The following is a 14,887-nucleotide window of genomic DNA, read 5'->3' on the forward strand; positions in this document are numbered from 1 at the left end:
GCTCTCCCGGCCCTTCAGAGGCTGATTTCTCCTCACTGGCAACAGGTGGGCAGACACTCCCCCTTCTTGGTACCCACAGGGTGACAGTGCCTCACCTCCAGGACAGACTGTTGGCTGTCTTTGTGTATGCTGTGGAAACACACACCTCCTCCCAAACACAGACTCTTGAGGGGGGCAGTCATGGAGACAGCAGGGTCCCTGCTGGTAGCACACTCTGATCCCCCACCCCCAGAGCCTCCAGGACCCAGCTGTCAGGCAGAGATATGCAAGGCAGTGAAGCAGCACCTTCCCTCCAAGCTGGGTAACTGGGCAGCCGCACTGCCCCACAGAACCCTCTGAGAAGGACAGACTCCAGACCCCACTCCCATTCCAGCTGTCCTGTCACATGAGACCAGTGTTCTGCACAGAATTGACAAGCCTTCCTCCTGGTGTGCCTCCCCTTCAACAGAGGGCCTCACACAATTACCTGTGGGGGCCCCACAAGACTCAGCCAAGATCCTACTCCACATGGTCCTTTCTCCCCTTCTCTGACCAGTTGTGACTGTCCAAGCCTCTTCCAGCCTCTCTTATGACTAATGAAAGTGCCTTGACCATCTGTTAAGAACCCCACCCCATACAAGCAGCCCCATAAAGGTCACTTCCGGATTTCTCCCAGTTTCAAATTCACCAGGCCTCCTTCTCCTTTGGAGAAAAATATAGCCCCCTCCTCTAAGGAGAGCTCTCTCTCTTACCCACTGGACTGTGTCCTCCAGCCTCTCCCCACTTGCTCACAGCAGGCTAAACCTTGTCCAGTGCAGGACCCCAGAGATCACCCTTTATTCTGATGCTTCATCTTGCTATGATGCTTTGTCACAGCTCCCCAGGGATTAGCCTGTGAGAACCCAAAGGGGACCTGGAGTATATTTTTTGAATTGAGGGATCAATTTTTGAATCACTAGGGATCAGGGCCCTGAGAGGGATGGGATCTTGAGAAGTGGGAAAGGAGTTCCCAGTTGCATTTGTGGGTTCTTGGAAGGAGGACCTCAAATTTGCCTGTGAGTTCTAAGAGATAAGAATTCCAGCTACATTCTTACCAGACAGTTAACCAGATATCGGGGTACACAGCAGTGATATAGTGGGAAAAGACCAGACTTAGGAAAAAAAATCACACTTGCTAGCTGTGTGACCTTGGGCAAGATCCTGAATCTCTGAGCCTGTTTGCTCACCATAAAGGGCAGCAGTCACATGTACTCCCAAGATTACTATGGGGATTAAATGAAATCAGGTATATGAAGGTGCCTAGCACTGTGCCTGACCCAAGTAGTGGCCCAGAATATGTTAGTTTCCTTTCTTTTCCTTCTAAGGGTCTGAGAACTGATGAGAAAAATGAGGGCGTACCTCTGGTATTTTTTAACAGAGAGACGCCCCAGTGGGAGCACCTCCCTTTGGCTGTATTCCCCCACCAGACAGCCAGACATCTGTCTTCCCCACACTCCAACCACAAACCCAGATTTTGCAGATGCCCTCTACCTCACTGGTGTTTATAGAACTGGGACTGAGATGGGGTCCCAGGCTCCTTTCTCTCTCCCTGCCTCACTTTCTTGACCCTCTTGGTCAACCTAAAATCTCTGGTGTCTGAAAGTTTTGACTGTTCCCTGCTGAGTTTATAATGTGGTTCCAAGGAAGCCAAAAGTAAGTCCCTGCCCAAAGCCATAAGAGGGGAAGTTATGGAAAGTATCAGGGTGATTGCCCTAAAGCTAATCTCGTGGTTAAGGGCTAGGAGTCCATGTGTTATCCCAGAGAGTGAAACATTAGCACTGATGGCTGCAGTGGAGAGGGCAGGAACTCTGGCTCTAGATTAAAGGTCCATTTCAGCCACCCTGGACCAAAGGTTGTCTCAAGATGGTCAGTTTTGGCAGTTACCAGGGGCTTGGGGGCAGGGAAGAAAGCAGATCAGAGGCTACCCTGCTTAGGTGACTGTTAGGTGGTTGGCATGAGTAGATCACAAAATCATAGACTGTTGGAACTGGAAGGGATCTTAAGAGATTGACTGAGCTTAGCCCTTGCTTTTACAGATAAGGAAACCAAAGCCCAGAGAGGAGACTCACTTACTTAAGAACACACAGCATATTAGTTGGCAGAACCAGGACTTGAACCCAGGGTTTCTGACTCCTAGGTCAGGATAGTTTCCACTGCTTTCACCATCCATTAATACAGCCTGTGGTCCCAACAGGAAACCAGGTGCCAGGTAGGTAGAACAGAAGGTTCTTAGCAGGAACCTGCCTGCCCTCACTTTCCCTGGCTTAGCTCAGTAGTGTAGGAGGCTAACAAGTCCTGCCCAGCAAGGGTAAGAGTGTGTTGTCATTACCAGTTCATTAGACTATCAACTTTAGGGCTGGGGCCAGGCTTATTCACCTTTTTCTATTCAGGCCTGCAGAGAAGTAAATGCTCAACTAGTATTTACTTACTGAATGACATTAACTGACAGACATTTCAAGTCAGAGAGCTGAAAGTGACTTTAGAGATGGCAATCATCATACAGATAGGTAAACTGAGATCTGAGAGAACTGATTAGCCTCACCTCTTCAGTCTGTTAAGATCAAAGCCAGAAATTGAACCCAGAACTCCTGATTCCCAGCCCTGAGCCTTTTCTACTTCTTCACCTCATCTGTCTTTTGAGCCTACTCTATGGGGCACCTTTGGTGAGCCTGTGATAGTCCTCGCCTGCATGTGAGCAGAAGCCAGTGAGGAAAGACAAGAAAGCAACCAAACCAGCAAAGAGCCCTGTGGGAGGCATGGACACAGACAGAGGAGCTGATAGCATTAGTTCTTTGGCTTGGTTGGGAGTTGAGCTGGTTGTTGAAGCCCAGGAAGGACCAGAGGAGGAAAAAGAAGTGTCCTTAGAGGGGAGGGGTAGGAAGAGTGATGTTACTGTTCCTATCACCTTGGGGTAGGAAGAACAGATCTATGCGGGGAAGTCCCTTCTGCAGCATAGGGGAGGGGGTCATGAAGGAAAAGAAGGATACCAGTTGGATACTAGGTCTCCTGGCCCAAGGGAGATGGCCTGAGAGAGATGGGTTCCCAACCTCCCTCTACTTTTCCCATGTAATTTCCAGGACTGGCTTCCTTAGGCTGGAGCTTCCCACCCAGCTTCAGTCTGCTCAGTGCTGCAGGCCAGATGAGGTGAGGAGCTATGCTTTCTGGGATCCCGTGGGTGTTGGCTTCCTGCTAGGGGAGAGAGGGATCTGAGCTGGGTCCAGAGAGAAACATCTGGAACAGTAGTATTGTCTCCGGCTGATTCAGTTCTCCTGTCCCCTGGGGTTCTCCACTACTCCTAGCCAACTATGGCAGCCCTGTGGCTTTGGAAATCGTAGAACTGGCTTAATTGGCATCCCTATAGTTTGGTTTGTGCCAGTTTTTGTTGGGGTAGGGCCAGGGCCCTCCTGGCAGGCCAGAGCCTGTCTCCCTGCCTTCCCACCACCTTCTCCAGCTTGTAAGCTCAGAGCATCCTCTTTTCTTGAGCTATTATGGTTCCCAGGAGAGCATGGAACTGGCAATGGAGTGGTCCCTGGGTGGTCCATCTGGAAGGAGGCGGCTGTACATGTGGACTAGACCACAGGCCCTCCATTTTCTCTCCTTCTCTTTCCAGCTTCAAAGGAAAATCCGGTTTGGTGGCCCTGTGGGTGTTCTAGGGCCTCAGACAAGACTTGACTTGGTGAAGGGGAAGGCCAGCGCACCAGCTGCTGCCCTGGGAAGGTGCCTGCATGTCCGCCTGCTAGGAAATCCTAAGCTGTGGGAAAGAGATAAAGCAGTGGGACCTGCTTGATGTTTTGTCCTCCTAGCATCTGGGTTTGAAACAGGACCTCCAGAGGACCAGTGAGGCCTGGCTCTGGTCCAGCCACCCAATCTGTTTACACTGAGGTGGGGGAAAGAAGATGCTCTGTGTTCCCTCTTCACACAAACTCTGGAGTCTGGCTGTCTGTGTGACTTTGGACATGTTGCTTCACTTTACTAAGTCTTAGTTTCTCACTGTGAAATGGTTGTGATAATACTGATTTTGCAGGATGTTGGTGAGGTTTAAATGAGCTGATGTTTGAAAAGAGCCTGGCACACAGTACAGTAGGTGCTCAATGAATGTTCTTGCTCCTTTTATTAAATGTTTATTTATTTATTTATTTTTAGTAATCTCTACACCTAACATGGGGCTTGAACTCATGACCCCGAGATCATGCTCTCGTGGTCATGCAAGAGAGTTGCATGCTCTTGTGACTGAACCAGCCAGGTGCCCCTGTTCTTGCTTCTTTTTAAGACTGGAGTGGCTAGTGGTCCTGTCTTTTCATTTTCTATTTGTATCTCTAGATATGATGATGAGTGTCAGTGAGGTCCATTCTCCTACGGGGAGGAGTGAACTGTAACCAGTGGTGCACCCTCACTTTCCCCGGAGAGAGATAGATATCCCCATTCTATAGATGAACACACCAAAGATCTGAGAAGAAAGTGCCCAAGGCTTGCCAGCTGGTAAATGGCAGAACTAGGACTAGAACCTGTTTCTCAATGCTAAATCCAGTGACTAAGCCTTGCTAATGTGGCAGCAGGCAGATGACAGGTGCTCACTAGTCCCAGAGGCCCCCACACCCAGAGCAGGAGTTAGCAGGAACTTGGCTACCTCTCCAACCTGGTGTGGAGGGCAGTGTGAGTCTCAGTACAGCTTAAGTCCATAGCCAGCCAAATCACAGAAAGACCCAGTGAGAAAGATCCTTGGGGAGGCCCTGAAAGCATGACCAGACTGGCCTGGTCTAGTCCTCCCATAGGCCAGAGTCCACACTGCATTGCTCTTGACCCCAAAATACTGCTTATTGGTCATCTGACTTTGATATCCAGTCTGTGCCTTTGTTTCTTTGTAGAGTAGGCAGGGATTATGCTCCCCATACAGGTGAGGAATCTGAGGGTTGGAGCAGCCTTGCAGTTAGTTAACAATGGAGCCAAATTAAGGAGGGATCCCAGATCTTCTGATACTCAGCCCACTGCTACCCTATATGTCAGTGCCCATTCTCTTCCTGACTCCAAGCCAATTGAGCCTCCAGGCCAGGAGACATTGCCCACCAGAGCAGAACCCAGCCATCATCCACTCATTTGTCAGTGCCCTAGTTGATCACTTTAACCTGCAGGCAGCACAGCTGAGGGGGAGGAGGCCTCCTTTAGCTGCTTTGTCTGCCCCTGACAAATCTGCTATCCAGGGCCCAAGGAACCTCCCTGGCAGAGGGAAAGCTGTCTTGTCCTCCCCACTGGCAAACCAAAGCTCCTGATGCTTCACCTGCTTAGAAGCCTCCTATCCAGGATTTCAGGGTAGCTGCCAACTTTGGCTTTATTTATCTCACCTTTCTTTTTCCCTTCTTCATCCCACCTACTCTGTTTCATGCTCTGTATAGCTCCTAAGAGGCTGTCACAGCTTAGCTCTTTACTGCTCCTCAGGTAGGGAAGTAAGCAGCAGACTCAGGAGTCTGGGAGAGAAAGCCAAGGCTTACTTTTGCCAGCTTATCCACCTTAGTAGTGAGCTTATTTACCAAACATTTATTGAGCACCTACTCTGTCAGCCCCTGTGATTGGAACAAAGGATTCAGAACTGAACAAAGGCATCTTTGTCTTATTGCCCTCAAGAGGTTCATAGACTTGTTGGAAAATAGAACCACAAATAAATCATTACAATGTTGAGCAATAAAGGCCATAATTGAGGTGTGTGGTCGCTCTGGAATATATAGGAAGAGATAGCCAGCTCCATCTATAGGAGCCCAGGAAGAAGTGACATTTGATCCAGGCCTCAGAAGTAGCAAGGAAGGGCATTTCACTGGGTGGGAGGGGACCTATGTACAAGACCCCCTCCCCCCCCACCAAAATCCAGCTGTTTAAGAAACGTGGTATGCCAAGAAGAGAGGTGATAAGAAGAGCAGAAGGCAGGAGGTGGATGTGAAGCAAGGGGAGGCTAGGAAAGTAGGTTGGGCAGACCATGCCTAGCCTTGAATGTCAGACTGAGGCCTCCTGTGTTTCATCAAAGTCAGTCTGGTGCTGGTGTGGAAGATGGCATAGGGAAGAACTGGACCACAGGCAGCGAGACCAGTTGAGAGAGCTCAGGACAGCCCAAAAGGGCTATGGAGAGGCCTGGAAGATGTCTGGAGCTGTGAGGATGAAGAGACCACCAAATCAGTAGGGCTTGGTGCCTGGCAGGCTGTGTGGACTGATGGGGAATTGGGAAGTCTCAGGATAAGCTGAAGAGGCCCTAGTCTCTCACAGAACCCATCCTGGGGCCTTCTGTCCACAGGGAGGGAAGGCCAGCTGTGGCCTTCCTGTGAAGTGGACAGTGGGCTGCTGCTAACTCTGCTTTGTCACAGCCCTGGGCTCCCCAAGGTGCCTGGCATGGCTGGCATGCCCAGGACACATCAAGGGGTTCTTTGTCTCTCTCCAGTGGGAGAGCGGGTTAGCTGGCCTGGTTGGGAGGGGGTGGGGTGAGTGGTACCGAGCTTTGTGTTCTCTGCCTGGTAAACATACTGGATGGCAAGGAGAGCCAGACTCCTCTCCAAGGAGAGAGGAGTAAGGCCTAAGGGCATAGAAAACCAGCCTTAGGGTAGTGTGCAGCTGGAGAGGGTAGGTTTGGGGGTTTGGGGGTTTGGGCATAGATAAACTGATCAAGGGGAGGCAGATGGCAGCCAGGGCTGGCTTGACCTCAACCTCATGTCTTTATTCTGTTCCTGGAGGTGGTTCCTCAGATGGGACAGGTGGAAATAAGTCCAGTACCTATGAGAAGGTGAACCCCTTAGCACTTAGGGACATCACCAGCCATTTCTCAGAGATTAAAGATTCTGGCTGGAAATATAGGTTTAGGCTAGTAGTCGGAAAAGGCTCTGAATGAGGCACAGGAGTCAAGGCAGTAATGCCGGGGGTATATGACTTAGGCACATCCCCTCACTTGATCATGGGACTGATGCTCCCTGTTTCTCACCCAGCACTTACTATGTGTACAGCTGTGTGCTAGGCTCAGGGGATGCAGATCTGGTCCTGCCCTCCCGGGGCTTACAGCCTAGCAGGGAAGTGAGACGTTCAGTAGGTAGTTAAAGGCATGGCCTGTGTACAAAAGGATTGTGAGGATCAAATGAGATAAGTGGATTATGAGCATAGCATAAACAAAGACTACTGAACAGGGGTCAGGAGACCTGAGTCCTGGGCCTCGTGGATCCCTAACTAGCTGTGTCACCTTGAGAAATTTGCTTAATCTTTCTAAGCCTCAGTTTTCCCCACATATAAACTAAGGTAGTTTTTTTTTTTTTTTAATGTTTATTTTTGAGAGAGAGCACATGCATGCACGCACATTAGCTGGGGAGGGGCAGAAAGAGAGGGAGAGAGAGGATCTGAAGTGGGTTCTGGGATGACAGCAGAGAGCCTGATGCTGGGCTTGAACTCACGAAACCATGAGACCGTGGCCTGAGCTGAAGTCGGACGTTTAACTAGCTGAGCCCCCCAGGTACCCCTAAACTAAGGCAGTTTTAATGGGATGATGTTGAAAAGCTCTTTCACTTCTAATATTCTGAGACTGACCTTGGAGTATATGAAAAGTGCTTTGAGAAGTTTTTTATGAGGTATCACGCAAGTGCAAGGGGTCGTTATGGCACAGCCCACAGAAGCCAGTTCTTTCAGCATGCTCTGTTCTTCTTGTGGGAGGACCTCTCTTTGTGTGTAGGACCAGTGGCCCTCATGTCTTAGGGAGTATAATCAAATCAAAGGATGCTTTGATTTGTTTAGCTCTTTAGTCTGCAAGGTGCTTTCATTCCCATTGCCTTACAGTAGTCCTTATAGGAGCAATGGGAAATTGGTAGGCTAAGTTTTATTTTCCCGTTTACAGCCAAGGAAACCAAAGCTGAGCAAGTAATGGAATTGGGCCTGGGACTCAGGACTGCTTTTTTCCAGTTTTCTATCTTACCAAAGCTGGTGGCCACTGTGTGGCCTCTCTGGCCCCTCCCTGTCTCAGCTTTAGAACTTCAGTTCAGCCCCAAGTGTTTGTGCTTCTCCTAGTAGGCCTCTCAAGTTGTTTGAATTGTTGTGATGAATGGAGCACTTCTTGTCCCAGATCTCCACACACAGCCCCTCATATGTACCCCAAGACAAGGCAGGAACAGCTGGCTAGTGAGGGGGTCCAGAAACATAGTGTGGAGAGCTCTTGTTCCTTCTGAGTGCACTCTGGGCCCTAGACTCTGTATGTCCAGAAACGATCCTTTCCAACCATCCACTTTTGGAGGATGCTGCTTCTTTTCCCTTACCTCTCTGTATTGGTTTCACAAAAAGGGAGAACCTAAATTTGACCCTTGGGTTTAAGACACAGGCAGACCTGACTTCTAGTCCTGGCTCTTGTCACTTTCTGGTCATGTGACCTCTCTAAGGTAAATAGGCCGTGTTGACACTGGGAGAGAGGGGTGTTATGAGGATTAAGAGAGCTAATGTTGGTAAAACACCCAGCACAGTGTCTGTCACAAAATAAAGGTACAGGGTGGCTCTTATAATTCGAGTGTGAATTATCCTCTGAGGTTTACTTCAAGCCTTTGGCATAATGGTGAGACAGCAAGGCAATATGGGTGTGAAGATCCAGATTTCTTTATGTGCTCTGCCCACCACCCTTGGGAGTGGTGGGCAGAGGAGCCAGTCCCACTCAGCTTGTGGTCTGGAGCATTCTGGCATGCCAGGGCAGACTGGGAATCCCCCCATCAGTTCCTCTTTGAGTCATTTGGAACAGAGTCCTCAGGTGACCCTGACTCGGAGGGCCTGATCTTCCTTCTCTTTGGACTATGAAGATCAAGCAGAAGTGAGAATAAAGGTGGGTCTCCTGAAAGATTCACCTCAAAGCATGTAACCATAGTGCTGCCTGGGACCTCAGCCTTCCTGGGTAGTGGCAGTTACTTGGGGAAGAAATCAGAATTTGCTTCATAATTACTACCACCCTCCTTCTGTGCTTCTTGTAGACTTTGATCCTGAGCTTCCTGTCCTGCTTCAGGGTGACCTCCTCCACCCTCCCAGCATAGTCACATGGTAATGCTGGTTCACAGAGGAGCCTGAATGGTGGACCAGGCTTTTACTGACACTGCCCCCATTTAATTCTGTGAGATACAGTTCATCATAATCTCCATTTCATAGAAGCAGATACCAAATTTCAGAGAGGTAAAGTGACTTGCCAAACACCACACAGTTTATGGCTGTGAGTCCACAAAGCTCCAAGTTCCCTGGGATCAAGGCTGGTATGAACCCTGCCTAGTGGTTAGCACTCTGTGCTGGAGTTGAGTGACAGAGCAGAAGAAGAACAGGGTCTGGATTCATCTCCCAGGGCTGTCTTCTGCTCACCCTAGACCTTAGTTACTGGCTTACTGAAAACCTGTTTCTTCATCTGTGGAAGGGGAGGCAGTGATAATTAGAGGACCTATTTCATGGGCCTGTTGTCAAGATTAAATGAAATAATGTAAGTTAAGTGCTGAGCACCATGTCTGTTGCATAGCAAGTGCCTGGTAAGTGCTCTAACAGACATTCAGTTGCATTAATTGAAAATTCGAATTATAATGTTGTAAAAGGCTGTCATTAAGCACATCTGTTCAACCCTGTGCTGGGCTTCAAGGAAGATCCAGAGCTGGTATCAGGCCAGAGAGGGAATGTTCTTTATGAAGCACTTTCTGTGTTTTACCCACCTGATCTCAAGGTTGAGGACAGTATTCCCATCTCACTGTGGAGAAAACTGAAACACAGAGTTCCCGAGGTCACAAAGCTAATGATTCTGTCAACACACATTTATTGGGCACCAACAAAACCAAGCTCTGTTCTAGGCCCAGAACACACTGTGGAGAATGAGACGGGCAGAGCCCTCCAGGAGTGTACCTTCTCACGGAATGCTGCCTCAGCAGAGCAGATAGGATATTTGGGTGGAGAAGCTGTACCTGTTCCACTAGACTGCTCACATTCCCCAAACAAGCCGTGGTCTTTTCTGTTAACTTGTGCTTGCTCATACTGGGTCTTCTGGCTGGTGTGCCCTTTCCCCTTTCTCACCCTGGCTACTTCCTGTCACCCTTCAAAGACCATCTCAAAAATCAGCCCCCTCTTAAAAGCTTTCTCTGAACACCACCCCCACCCCCCACCAACCACTAGCACCACCCTGGGGGCTTCTTGCAGTTTCTTAGCACCTTCTACATGCTTCTGTGATAGCACTTCTATGTGTGCTAGTTTTCTACTCACCCATCTGTCTCCTCTGCCAGATTGACCTCTTCAAGGGCAAGGACTGCATTTTATTCATCTTTGTAGATTCAGGGCCTGGAACACAAGCTCTAGAGAAATGTGTATGGAATATAATGAGGGGCTGATTGTGTTTTGTCCCTGGAGTAGTTAGGAAAGGCTTTGTAGACATGAGAGGGAGTTCTGAATGAGGCCTTGGAAGATGAGTGGGACTGAACTAGAGTGGGGGTAGGGGTGAGGGAGGCCAGTTCAGAGAGAGGGCCACCTAGAGATAGGGCTGGGGAAAGAAGAGGGATGTTTAGAGGAAATAGGAGGACCTGAGGTTTCTGTTGGACAAGGAGGGCAGTAGGGAGCCTTGAAGGAATGTGAGCAGAGGAAAGGCCTTATATAAACAGTGAGTCAAAACTAATTTGGTAAAATCTATCAGTAAGATCTAGCAATTTGGTAAGGATGGCTAAAGAGCCCATACATGAGTCAGGATGGCCCCTGGGTGCCCACAGTGAGATTGTGATCTGAAAACCCAGTTGCCAGTGGGAAATTTCAAGCACTACTCAGCCTGCTAAGGGTGAAGGCTTGGGGAAGGGAAGTCTATTGAGAATAGTCTCCATACCTTTCTGCAGTTGTCAGGGAGAGCTGCCCTGGAGGTTTCTGCTGTGGTCTGTGCCTTTCCCTAGCTGGGTGAGGAAGTGGGGATTCCTTGCTTTTTGGAACCAGCCAGGTTGGTGCCTAAAGGAACCATTTCTTCCATCTGACATCAAGAGGGGTGGAGCTGAACAGAGTGGAGAGCTGGGCAGAGGCCCAAGGCCAGTGAAGGGTGGAGAGAACCTGTTTACCATTGTGCACTGACCCAGGGCTAGAAGGAGCAAAGCCAGGGAATTCCTTATGGGAAAGGGAAGCAGACCCAGAACTAGCTTGCACTGGGAATTGGGGAGAGTGAAGCAAGCCAGACTCTCACCCAGACAGAGAGCCTGGACATTGCCCTACCCTTAAACCAGTGGCTGCCAGGCTGCAGGAGGGAGTGCCAGGCTTCTGCAGACCATCTTGCTTTTCCACACTGACTCACAGCATGGCCTTGGGCAAACCACTTACCCTTTGGGCTATAGGCCTTGCTGGCTCTCTGAGGAGGAGTAGACCCCCTGGGTGATTTCACAGGCCTTCCAGCCTGGACTATCAGCCATTTGTACCCTCCCAACCCACCCTCTCTTGCATTCCGGTTTCTTATCATCAGTTATTATGGAGCTGGCATAAAAGCTATTTATACTTGCAGTCCTTACCAACTCTTAGGTTAATGAACTCCAGAGGTTGTTACCCAGTGTGCAAAGTAGGTCAGCCTTTTGTTTATCCTCACTTTTTCCAGCTCTGGGAGAAGGGAGCCCGCCCCCCCCCCCCCCCCCCCCCCGCCTTGTCACTGGATCTGTCATTGGCTATGCTCTTTCTGGACATCTACTTCCCAATTTTCCACACTTCCTTGTTGCTCACTTCTACCGTTCTCAGCACAGAGGGTAGTGGTTCTCTATTGGTAGTAAAGAAGAGGAAAGAGAATGTGACAGGCACTGAGGGCTTTAGATTGTATTGAGGCCAGGTGGTGAGACATTTTATATTTATTGGATAATTTAGTGCTTAAGTGGCAGCCTCCACTTCCAAGCTGTGTAACCTTGGGCAGATTACTCAACCATACTGAGCTTTAGTTTTCTTGTCTATTAAATGGAGATAATAAAAGCTACTTCCTTGGGGAATTGTGTGCATATGTAGTACTTGGCAGAGCTACTACATGGCCAATGCTGGAAATGTATCAGCTCTTACTGCCTCGTGTGATCTTTACCGCTGCCCTCTAAGGAGGTGGCAGTGCCCCCATATTACAGGTGGGGAACCTGCTTGGAGTGGAGCAGCCTGCCCTGTTTCAGGCAGCTATAAAATGATAGAGCTGGGATCAGAAGCCAGGAGTTACAGTCTTTGTGTCATTGAGTAAATTACTTAATCTCTCTGGACCTTAATTGCTTCATAGTTAAATGGGCATAATCCTGCCCTGCTGCATGTGTATGTGGCTGTATATGTGGACCAGTCAGATGACAAGCGGGATATGAAAGTGCTAGGTTAGCTGCAAATATCAGTCACCTAATAGCTACCATTTTCTGTCCACTCATCAGGCTTGTTTCAGCCCTATAAAATCTGAGGTGTGTATTATAGTCCCACTTAAAGATGAAGAAGTCAAGACTTAGGGAGGACAAGTATTTTGTCCATGGTTTCCCAGGTGGAGGAGCTGAAAGTTGATTGGCCTCAAGATCTCCACTCTGTTCACTCGCTCCATAACCTAGCTGGCCTCCAGTGCTTAAGATGAGGAACAATCCTGTGATCTGTGGCCTTGGGCTTTCTGCTTAGGCTGTGTTTCTCTTCATTTGGGCTTCTTTGAAGAGTGAAGCTTGAAGGAGGAGGTTGCACTGGGTCTTTGGGACCAAGATTTATCTTCCACCATCGGATAAAGGGGGCATGGGCATGGGCACCATACCTGGCTGACTGCCAGCCAGAAGGGCTGAGGTGTGCTTGGGCAGAAGGCACAAGTGCGGAGAGAGCCCCAGTCTTTGGTCTTGATAGCCTTGGGAACTGGTCTTGTTCCTCTGAGTTCTTGGAAACTTCCAGTTCTGAGTTTGGAGAAAAGAGTAGGTAACTGGGAGCCTTCAGAGCGCAGGGTCAGCAGAGTGTTACTACTGCCTTGGGCCATGGCCTGGCATAACACTGCTAAGCCTAGCTCAGCCTGAGAGCCCAACAGAATCTGGGCTCAGTCACCCCCCTGGCTGCCCACTTTTGTCTCCTCTGTGCCTCTCTCCCTCAGGAGGGGTGGCTGGCAAACAGTACATTGCCCAGGCTTGCCATCTCCAACTGAGGTTGTGCTTGGAACCTGTGCCCATCCAGCATATTGGCTTCCCTGAGCATTACTAGGAGTGGGCAAGATGCTCACTGGGGCAGTCAGAACACTGACGATGGGGATAGACTGGCTTCAGGGGCTTGGGGACTAGAGATAGATCCCCACAGTGGCATCTGGAGAATAGCCTGATTTCCTCATAGTCTTCCCAGGGGAGTCCAAAACAGCACACGAGTCACTGTGGCAGAGGGGAAGCCCTAGTTCTGCCACTTAACTTATTACCTTTGTGACGTTGCCCAAGTCATGTAACATCTCTGATTGGGTCAAATCCCTCATGGACCAAGTGGAAATAGTAAATCATCTATTAATTAAGGAGGGCTCCACCTCACTGAGCTATTAGGGGCACAAATAAAATTGCTGTAGGCAACAGTGGCTTGTAGACCTGAAGGCAATTCATATGAAAGTAATGATGTCATGGAGAAAAGCAGGCAGGCACTGTTGAATACCTGTGAGGTGCTTGGTGGGAGTTACAGAAGTTCAAGACCCAGTCTAGTTAGGGAGGGACAGTGCTAAGCAATATGAGCAAGGTGTAATGAAGTGTTAATTTCATGTCTTGATTTATTAGTGAATTACTGCTGAAATTAATTTTAGGGGATTGGGACAGCATTAAAAGAAAAAAAGGGGGGGTATCGCCTGGGTGGCTCAGTCATTAAGCATCTGACTTAGGCTCAAGTCATGATCTCACGTCATGGTTTGGGAGCTTGAGCCCCACATTGGGTGAACTCGAGCCCCACTTCAGGTGAACACAAGTCCCACTTCAGGTGAGCCCTACTTCTCTCTCTCTCTGCCCCTTGTGGGATTCTCTCACTCTGCTCTTGCTCACTTGTGCCCCCTCTCTCTCTCAAAAAAGAAAAAAAAAAAGGAAGAAAATAGAATAATATAAAACTAAACTGAAAATTTTGGAGTGCATGTAAGAATAAATTATTATGGGATGCCTGGATGGCTTGGTCAGTTAAGCATCCAACTCTTGTTTTTGGCTCAGGTCTATCTCACGGTTCATGAGATTGAGTGCCAAGCCCAATGAGGGAGCAAAGAGACTGCTTAGGATTGATTCTCTTTTTCACTCTCTCTGCACCTCTCCCACATGTGTGTGCACATGCACACACTCTCTCTCAAAATAAAAAAAAACAAACTTAAAAAAAGTAAATTATTTCATAAAATGTATTTCAGCTGTGTGTGTGTGTGTGTGTGTGTGTGTGTGTGTATAAAATCTCAATATATAATGTATTTCTTATTGTGGGTCTCAGTTTTAAAACTTGTGAGAAATAGTATTCTAAGTCAAGATAAAAGTCTTCAGATTGGAGGACAGTTAATGAGATCTGAGCAAGTGTGGAGGCCATGTGGATGGAGGCTGAGGGCTTGACCTATAGGACCAGAGGGCTATAGTACAAGGGTCAAGAGCATGGACTATGGAGTCAGGCAGGCCTGGATTTGAGTCCCAGCTTTGTCTCTTCCAGCTATTTGGCCTTAAGTAAGTCACTTAACTTTACTAAGTCTTGGATTCTACTTCTGGAAAATTAAAAGAATGATATTATGGTAGGGTTATTATGAAAGGTACATGATAAGAATGTATATAACACTTTTAGGAAGAAATCGGTAAGTAGAAAATGATGTATAAATGGTAACTACTATTGCTGCTGGTATTGTTGCAGTTGTGATTTGTATTGTTATATTGGGCCCTGAAAGGGTTGCTGTGACTTGGAGAGGGGAGAAGAAGGGGCATTCTAGGTAAGG

At 48.6% G+C, this 14,887-nt stretch overlaps 1 protein-coding gene across 2 annotated transcripts in view; it reads left to right on the forward strand.

Moving 5' to 3' along the window:
- TBC1D10A (TBC1 domain family member 10A) overlaps positions 1–14,887 on the forward strand; it is a 34,065-nt gene that overhangs the window by 3,587 nt on the left and 15,591 nt on the right. Inside the window, exon 1 of one of the 2 annotated variants that reach the window (XM_047826854.1) lies at positions 3,143–3,162. The exons of the other annotated variant lie outside the window; for it this stretch is intronic. Coding sequence (XP_047682810.1) covers positions 3,158–3,162 — 5 coding nt within the window. The 5' untranslated portion in view covers positions 3,143–3,157. Of the gene's footprint in view, positions 1–3,142; positions 3,163–14,887 lie in introns of those variants that run through there. 2 annotated transcript variants of the gene reach the window in all.

Source organism: Prionailurus viverrinus, chromosome D3, assembly GCF_022837055.1.
Source record: "Prionailurus viverrinus isolate Anna chromosome D3, UM_Priviv_1.0, whole genome shotgun sequence".
NCBI lineage: Eukaryota > Metazoa > Chordata > Mammalia > Carnivora > Felidae > Prionailurus > Prionailurus viverrinus.